General features: G+C 40.8%; 1 protein-coding gene across 1 annotated transcript in view; it reads left to right on the top strand.

The window, feature by feature from the left end:
* EXT2 (exostosin glycosyltransferase 2) overlaps positions 1-9660 on the top strand; it is a 129985-nt gene that overhangs the window by 75544 nt on the left and 44781 nt on the right. The window contains exon 8 of the mRNA XM_023528792.1: positions 4299-4488. Within this exon, the coding sequence (XP_023384560.1) occupies positions 4299-4488 (190 nt within the window). The remainder of the gene's footprint in view (positions 1-4298; positions 4489-9660) is intronic.

The following is a 9660-nucleotide window of genomic DNA, read 5'->3' on the forward strand; positions in this document are numbered from 1 at the left end:
ACTTTTGAAACATGCAGAAAATAAAGCCCAGAGAAATTGTTCCTCCCACAAGATCCACTGTTGGCTGTCACTTATCGAATGCTTGTACACGTCAGGTACTTTAAATTTATTACCTATTTACTTATGTTAACAACCTCTGGGTTGTTAAATAATAATTAAGAAATGTTAATAATTAAGTAATTATTATGTCAAGTCAAACCCCCTCGAAAAGTAGTAATAGTATCATGATTTTATAGATACGGAAACCGAGGTGCAAGAGAGGTTAAGTACTTTGTCAGAGTTGTACCGCTGGGAAGTGAAAGAACTCGGATTCAGATTAAGGACTCACTTTTTCAAAACTGATTCCAAACACGCTCACTCACTTTTTGAAGTCATCTGCATCATCCCTCGTGGTGGATCCTAAAGTAAAGCATCGAGCCTATATCATAATAATATGCTCAGTAGCTTATGTCGCCTCCGTGTTCACCTCAGCATCTGTGTTTTATTGGAAAGCGTGGGCAAGGCTGCAGCCCTGTTCTGCTCCTTGACGTGCTCTGTCTCCCCAGTGTGCAGCCTTTTCTGCTTCTCCAGTTTGCAAGCTTTATTTGGTATGCAAATGAGTAGTGTGGAAAAATTGAACACCAAAATGAGTTACTGTCTGCCTCCCACCCACCCATTACTTCCTCTCCTCCCCTCTCATAATCATTCCCTTCCCAAAGGGGGCTGGCATATGAGATGAGACCAGGTCTGTCACTTGCCAAAGACCCCGGTTCCTTCTGCCTTGAAATCAGAGCTACAGTGCTTTTCGGGCGGGGGGTGCCTCAGTGTAAACCCTAAGGGGTTCATTTTCTGAAAGTAAGCTTTGCGTCTCTCAGGGAACTTTCCTTCCTTTTAATGTCACAAAGGCATTCAAATGTGTTGACAGTTTCCCGCTTCTCCTGAAGAACAGACCTTATTTTGTTGGAGTTTTAATAGTTTTTCCTTCTGTATTAGAGATGTATTTACCTTTTTAAATTTATATGCTCCTTTTGTGTCAGTATTTATATATTTGGTGTGTTTTTATTCCATCAACCCTCTGAAATCACAGTTGTGGGATGGGCTCTTGCTTATTGGCGTAGATTTGTCAAAGAGAAATAACTTTCAGCATTTTTGTCTCAGAGAAGAGCTAGAAATAATGAACTCTGGAGTTACCCAAGATCCAGTTTCCAAAATCTATAAAATAGTGATGCTTACCCCAGCCTTGGAGCAGGAGGGTGTGGAGAAGGGCCGTGAACCATCACCACCTGGTGTTCTGTAGTCGACAGCTGGGGCTGCTTCCCACTCTGTCACCTACAGGTTATGTGACCTTGAACATCTTTCTCTGTCTTCTTCCTCTCTCTCTCATTCCCTTCCCTCCTGCCTTCTCTTTCTCCCTCCCTCCCTCCCCTTCCTTCTTTTCCCTTTCTTTCTTTTGACTGGTAAAGAAATGATAAGACATCATTCACCGTTTTCAATTCTCTAGTTTCATCATCCGTAAAATGAGAATAATGACTGTATCTGTCTTGCGGGTCATCGTAAGGCTCAGATGACATAATAAATGTAAAGCATAGCACCTGATGCTTAGAAAGCGTGTACTCGGTAAATCTCGATGGTTTCAATGTCACACATTAAATTATTTAACACACTTCTTTTAAAAATCTTTTTGGTTGCTTTTCCATTTAAATAGTATTTTTGAAGCATGAGAGAGTATTGTGTCAGGAGGAGTAGATGAGTGGGTTGGGATGGCGATGGCAGAGAGACCCCTTAGGGATTCATTGTGATTTAAGCACAGGGCTACTTATTGACTTCAATTTCCATAAAAGTCAGGAGGATAAGAATAAGATCTGGGGTAGCAAACTAAAACATGGTCCTACAAATGTATCAGATATTAGGGTACAAATACTGAAATATAGGCATCTCCCTGAGACTGCAGCTTAATGTCAAAGTGTGACGTCATGGAAATGGAAACTCGGCTTTGACAAGATAGCCTTCCCACTGTGTCTCTTGGCTGTGAAATCTAATTGTGGCCTGTTAGGGACATTTTGGCTTTAATATCCTGATTACATTAGGACTCCAGGAAAACCATTCGGTCTCCTTGAGTTCCCATCCCATGTGTATTCCATGTGTTTGTGTACATTTCCTGTCCCACACTGTTACATCTGGCAAACAGCTGTTGTCATGTATGTGGTGACGGGTATCCATCAGTGATATGGATGAGGTTGATGGGGGACCTCGGGAATCCCAGAGTATGAAAGACACTAGGGAAGTGTAAGCAGCCAGCATAACAGGTAGGATATTTCATATTCACCTACCTTCTGGCAGAGATAAGTTAGGTCCTGGTATTTTCACATAATAACGTATGAATGTGAATGTAATTAATGCCACTGAATTATATATTTAAAATGGTTACAATAGCAAATTTCATGTTAAATTTCACCACAAGTTTTTAAAAACCATACATAATATACCAAAAACCATTGTATACTTTAAATGAGTGGATTGTATAGCATATGAATTATATCTCAATAAAGCTGTTTTAAAATATAAGAATGTTTTAACAACCTTTTCCTATTATCAGTACAAAAATATTTTTGCTTATATTGCTGCATTAAAAATCACTTAATATTTTAATGGTAGCAAAGAAATTGAATTTCCTTTATTACTTTTTAAACTTCATTTTGAAAAAAAAATTCAAATGTACAAACCAGCAGTGAACTCTCATGCTTATCACCTAGATTCACACGTTCTATTTATTCATATTTTTTATTCTCAGCATTCAGAAGTGATGTGCTTTGATATGGCGGTAGTTTTGTTTCACCGTTTTGTCTTTTGGTTTGGTTTCTGTCTTTTTTTTTTTTTTTTTTTTAATTCTACGTACATATTACTTATTGGGCCCTTTGTGTGTGAAAATTTGTGTCTGTCGTATCTTCTGTTCTAAGAACTTATTTAGTTTCTTTAGTAGCTTCGTTTCTTCCATATTCTGTGTTTTCTTTTTCACGAATCTCCTATTAGATGGATGTTGGACCTCCTGGATTTTCTTATCTCTCCTATCCTGTTTTTCATCTGTCTTTTTGTTTACCAGACTGGATTATGTTATCTTTATCTTTCATTCTTGCCTTTTACAAAATTTTAAGGTATCAAGTTTTAATGTCCGAGAGTTCTTTCTTGTTCTTTGATAGATCTTTTAAAATACAAATAGCAATTTATTCTTATTTCACGGATGAGAAAGCTTCTCTCACTGAGGATGTAATTCATTGTTGACATCGTTTTAATTTCCTTCTGCTGCTTCTATTGTCTCTGTTTCCTCCGAGGTCCTGTTTTTCTGTTTGTTCGTTTGGTTTCTGTCATTCATGCTGAAGAAGTTCTTGAAATGTCTGTGATTCTAGGATCTGTTCATAATTAAAAGAGAAGCACTGAGAACCTGATCAGAAGTTCTTTGTGTGAGGACAAGCTTACTGCCTGGAGGGCTTTACTGTAAGAGGATGGAGTGGCAAGCTAGGCACATGGCTGCCAAGGCTGCCAACGTTTTGGGAACTGCAGCGGGGAGAAGGCCGTAGGGCTCATCATTCAGAATATAGGTTTTAACCTGCATTTTCCTCTCAGCTGAGTCTGTGTTTTCAGGTCTGGAACTTCATTTTCTCAGAGAATAAACCTCCCTCTCCAGCCGGGTGGGGCGGCTGAATGGGTGGACAAAGGGAAGGTTTGTGAGTCTGGGTCCCTCACTGTTCCTTACGCATGTTTTCACCAGTCCTCCCGTTCCTCTTACCCTCACAAGGTACCCGCTGAGCTTAATGCCTGAGCCTTCGTGGGGTCCAGCAGTTTGCCCTTGAACCTCGCTGGCTCCCACTTTGTAGCTGCTTAGGTTTCAGCTCTCGTTCTCCTACTCGGCCGTCCCTTCTCTAGCCTCTTTCAGTCTTTCAGAAACGTGTTAATACCGCTCTTCTCCTGTTCCATTGTCGTCGTAGATTTGTATGTTATATTTATTAGCTGTCGTTTTAGTGGGTTTGGGGAGGGAATAGAGATAAATGCATGTGTTTAATCTGCCATGTTTAACTAGAAATCTCCTCAGCTGCCGAAATTCTCTGCTCTGTTTTCAATGGTATCTGAGCCAAAGTTAATTAAAGAAAGTCAGTATGAATTTCGAGGAAGGGAAGACTTTGAACAGTTGCTTAGCTCTTGGATCGGTCATGAAAAAAGCTGCCAAACTTCCCATGTTCAGGTTTACTGATGACATTGGGAAGGAAATGAGTCCCACTGTTACTAGATCCTTCTCTGACCCACATAAATCTGTTTTCTTGCAGAAGTGGGGTAGCGTAAGCAACCCACTCTTCCTCCCATTGATCCCACCGCAGTCTCAAGGTTTCACTGCCATCGTCCTCACCTACGACCGAGTAGAGAGTCTCTTCCGGGTCATCACTGAAGTGTCCAAGGTGCCCAGTCTATCCAAGCTGCTAGTTGTCTGGAATAATCAAAATAAAATCCCTCCAGAAGGTAAGAGTGGGGAATGTGTTCGGGAAGGGCCTGGTTTGAGTGTTAGTTTAACTCTCAGCTGGATCCATTATGGATGGCTAAATTATGTGCATTTTTTGTTTTAAAGGAATTTTCCTGCTTTGTCAGCAATAATGCCATTTCTGAGGCTGTGTGACCCCTGTTGTCTCCATTTTTGTGTTCTCGTTCTACGGTGGTCCATCTAACTGTGTTCGAGGGCTTTGGAATCGGTGGGGTCAAAGGCCATCAGCCTTAGGAAAACAGATCTCAGCTTCTCTCAGCCCTCTCAGCCGATCTGTTTACATGAAAACTCAGTTTAAAAGGCCTTAGTTTTCTCCGTCCTTATCTTGGCTCTGATACTGTGTTCTTCTTCCGAAAGAGGATGGCCTCACCTCTGACTGAAAAAGTCAGCAAAGCATGCCCTCTCCATGCCTCGAATTCGTTCCTCAAGTGAACGCTCGCGAGAGGAGGTTCCCTTTGGTTTATCTTTAATCACTTTGTTCCGTGCCTCGGCCACCCCTGCAATCTGCTGGCCGGCAGCTAGGGTTGAGGACTGTTTGATTAATTGGATTTGTTTTTAATTCAGGACGCATAGAGCATGTTCCACCTGCATTTAGTTTCTCATTCAGTCGGTCTATTACTGATCCTAATCCCAGGGACTTCAAAGCTCTTGCCCTTTATAGCCTATTAAAGCCAGGAAGTTTCTGATGGATTAGAGCGAGGAATGGGTTTGAAGTTTGTAATGTGCACCACTATCACCGATAAGGTCTAGTTTATTGCCTGACAGTGGTATCTACACTTTTTATGACTATCCCCTTTTAATTGGTTATACCGAAGTCAGCAGAGTCAGCCCTGGAAACCACCAGTAGTAGGTCTGTTGTCTCGGCCGGAAGAAGACCGTATTTCTGTCTCTTAGGCAATTCAGAATTTGCCTCAATAAAATTCTGTAGTTCCTCCTGAGACATTCAAAATTTTTCACTCAGTGGGATTTTTGTTCTCTGAGAGAATCAACTTTCTTTTTAGATCTAAGGAGCCACGGTGTGTGAGTAAACAAAATAGCATTTTAAAAGAATGCGCCATATTGTCCCCTGATGCACACTGCTTTTTTAAAAAAAATTATCTTCTTATTAACTAACTTTTTATGCCAAGGTTATTTTTCTTCTCGGTGTCTAGGTGTTTTTGTTTGTTTGTTTTTTGTTTTATGTTTTTTTGTTTTTGTTTTTTTTTTGCTGCTGTTTTGTCTGATGCTCAATAAAGGAGAAGGAAAGAGGTAAAGAAAAGGGAAGGTGCTGGCACCTTCTAAAAAGGAGGGAGGAAGAGCCTAACAGGAAGGAAGAGGATCCGTGAGGAGGGACGTGGGGATGACCTCTGAAAGCTGACTTGGATTCATCAGTTCTAGTCGCCTCTCCCTGGAGTGCAGCAGATTGGCACTGCATTGCTAATCAGTCTCTTTGCTCTCAAAGGACAGGTCCTGTTTAAAAAAAGAAGGCCGTGTATCCCTCCTCGGCTCCGGTCGTGTCACCCTGTATTTGCTCCTGCTTACAAAGGCCACCAGCTTTCAGAGAGAGCCTTTCAGCCCCTCTACTTTTCCCAACCCACCTCCGGCCCAGAGAGGCAGAGTTGCAAAGCCTGGTGCCAAACGCAAAGGAGGTTCTTAGAAACCTTGGTTAGCAACTTCGGGCTTAGGGCAAATTATTTATTGTGAGTTTGAGTCACTTCTTTTGGCCAAGTATCATTGCAAACTATGAGAAAGGAGAACTCTTTTTCTTCCTTCTTGGTCCAAGCCCCCACATTGACATAACTGAATGCAATATAGCACAAACCTAGGTTTCTGGAGCAGGGTATTCAGTTTTAATTTTTGGTAGACCCTACTAAAATGTAGTGGTTAATTTTCTGACCAAGATTTTAGTTTACTTTTGAAATATTTTGGCTCTAGGGAGGAAAGAGAGCCCTCAGATGATGAGGCCCTAATTTTGACACGTTTAGAGACTGGACCAGCTTTTCTCTAATGGTGGTTTTTAGGTCAGGGCTCCGGCTCCGGCGATGTGGTTCTTTGGGGAGAACATGAACCATGTTTAATCTTCTGTGGGGTGTTTGTTCACTTGGTAAATGGGGCTGTCAGCTCTGGCCCTCATGCCAGCAGAGGCATCTTATTTTTCATGTACAGCATTAGTAACATATATATTTTTTAAAAAGAAAGTTCAAGGCTTTGAAATGTTAGAGGCAAAAATGGTGTTTTTCACTTTCTCTACATTTACTAAAATAAATACTGTGGTTAACATGTCTGCTGCTGAGAGGATTAGTGTAGGCAGAATCTCCCCGCCCCCCACACCTTTTTTTTTTCTTTTTTTTTTTTCCACTTTCCAACCCAACCAAATACTTTTTTTCTTTTCTGGTCACATTTAAGTCTAAATTGCTGGGTTTGAAGTTTAAGAAGATACTTAAACTAGGCAGTAGAAATTTCCAGTGAGCTTTCGTCACATTGGTTTTGAGCTCTGTCAGAAAAAAAGGCAAGCCACTGCCTTCCTCCCCGCCAACTCTTCAGTTTCCAAACCTGATGGATTTAGGAGTTATTTACCTTGGCCCCTGGCCTCAGTCTGAAGGAAGCTGGTACACTGTCCACTTCAGATAGGTTTATCTCAGCCTTCTTTTTAACTGATTTCAGTTTTACATTTGAATTCATCTCAGGATCCCCCCAGCGTTGGCTTGCTGCTTTCATAGTTCTCAGTGGGCAGGATGGGATTGACTGAGAGTGTCAGGATGCTCCACCCAGAAGAGGCAACAGGGAAGTAGAAGCAGCAGCTACCTTCCTTTTGAGGTGACTCGTAGAAGACTGTGAGAATTAGGGTGATGGGGACCAGATGTACACCAAGCAGCATGAGCATTCCCGAAGGGGGCTCAAGGTCTGTGTGGCGGTGATATCATTTATTCTGTGGCTCTGTGATTGTGTTTGTGACAGTGATTGCCAGGATGGGTGTGGGGTCATCTTCAGTCAACTTGAACATTTTATGGTACCTTTGCCAAGTTGGAGAAAAATTCTCTTTGCTCACATCTCTCTTGGCATCCAAAATGGAGAAAACCATTAATCAATATACATTTTTTTAAAAAAAAAATCCTTAGCACAAGGAGTTCTTTTTCTCCTTTAAGCTGGACTAAAGCTCATAACTGTAAAGTTATCAGGTCACTTGGCTCAGTTGTTTGTTTTTCATAAATTTAGTGTGTTTGAAAAATCCTAGTTTGTAGACTTCTTTGTGTGAATGCAAGGTTACATTTCTATTTTGCCAGCAACAGATTCACAAGATGAGGCACAGGATACAAGGGCACACTGTTCCATTTAGAATTTAAAGGGATAAGGAAAAAGAGACCCTGCCTGGGTTAAGCAATAGTAGAGCCTGAAGATTTCTAGCTATGGCATTTTTTCCTTCTGCATCCTGAGAGGTCAACCTCTATCTCTCTGTCCATACCTCTTCAAGCTGTCAATAGAGAAGTGAAGTTCATAAGATTTTACAAGAATCCATTCGTGAAAATGATAATAATACAATGCTATTAACCATGTATCGTATACTTTTTATATCCCTGGAATAGAAACTGTGCTAAGTGCTTTATACATATTATCTCCTGTCCTTACGACAGTCCTGCAAGAAAGGTGTTATTATATCCATTTTTTAAAAATGAAGCTCAGATTAGTTGAGTAATTTGCTTCAGTCACAACACTGCAAACGGCAGAGCCAGAAATAAACAGAGGTCTCTCTGGGTCTAAAACTCTTGCCCCTCTGTACCTATTTAGATTACCATTTAGCAGCAGGAAAATCATCATGCTCCATCAGTTCTCTGATTTGGGGTTGTATAGAACAACTAGGTCCTTGTCAGGGACCCAAAGAGACAGGAAAGTAAATCTATTCTTTCAAAAATACTAATAGGAAGGGGAAAAAACCTCTTCTTTCTTACCTGTATTTTTCTTTCCTACCTCATGCTTCTGTCCTGATTTTTAAAACAGAATCAAAATCCCATATCAGAATTATCTAAATGCTTTAGGGCAAAGAGTAATTATAATGCTTATTCTTTGATTGCTGCTCCCTTACCTTTGTCCTCCACAGAAGGGATGCTAAAGCCTGAAAGAATGGTGGTTCCCTTTCTTGGAGGCCTATTTTATTTAAAAATGTGAAGTGAAGAAACCGGGAATTCTATTTAGAGCCCTGTCTTGTGGTAATGATGGTTCTTAGCTGACCATTGAGATGGAGGCTCTTTTTGGCCACCCAGGCCCAACTCAGAACAGGGAAAGTAATCACATTTCCAAAAAAGCCACGATTCATTCTGTGTTTCCATTTGTACCCCACATCATCCTCTTTGTTAGATTTTTTAGAATAGCAGGGATTCTGTTTATTCAAAAGTGGACAAGGGAGGTACAAGCTGGAGGCATGTCCCTGTATTGTCAGAGTAGTGTACCAGATCTAAGATGTACCATCTTGCCGTCACTACCTAAGGTTCAAAAAAAATCCTTTGATTTTGTAAATAGACACAAACTTTCAAGGAAATCACAGCTAACATTTAGCGGTTGTCTACCATGTCCCAAGCACCGTGCTGCTAAATACATTCATGTTCATTCTCATAGTCATTCACGGAAAGATGGTGTTGTTATTCCCTCTTCATAGTCAGACAGATTCAAAGTGATTGACTTGTTCAAGATCACATGGCTAGTAAGGGGAACACCTGTTTGAAGCTGTTTCTAAAGACTGTGCTCTTTCTGTGATATATAAACTGCCTGATCCTAGGACTCAGAGGCATCTTGTTTGGTCTCTCATCTGATGTCAAGTACAAATCTGATCTAAGTTAGTACATTTCAAGTAAAAGGGCACATTATGTTGTTGAAGGCATTTCATTCATCTTAAGACAGTTTATACCATTAGAAAACTCTTACTTATTTTGAGTCGAAATCAATTTTCCTGAGACTTTCACCCAGCCACTGCTCATGGATCTAACTTTAGAGGCCGCAGAGAACAAAACCCTTTTCATCTGATAACCCTTCCATTATCCCTAGTGTATTCGTCAAGGCCCAGGTAGGAGACAGAAACCACACAGTAGCTTGAACAGGAGAAGTTTCATATAAAGAATTATTAACTAGTAACAGGATATTGGTGACTAAGGGGTAAAAAGAACTAAAGATTACAGGAAGTA

This window comes from Pteropus vampyrus, unplaced genomic scaffold, assembly GCF_000151845.1.
Source record: "Pteropus vampyrus isolate Shadow unplaced genomic scaffold, Pvam_2.0 Scaffold31, whole genome shotgun sequence".
Lineage (NCBI taxonomy): Eukaryota > Metazoa > Chordata > Mammalia > Chiroptera > Pteropodidae > Pteropus > Pteropus vampyrus.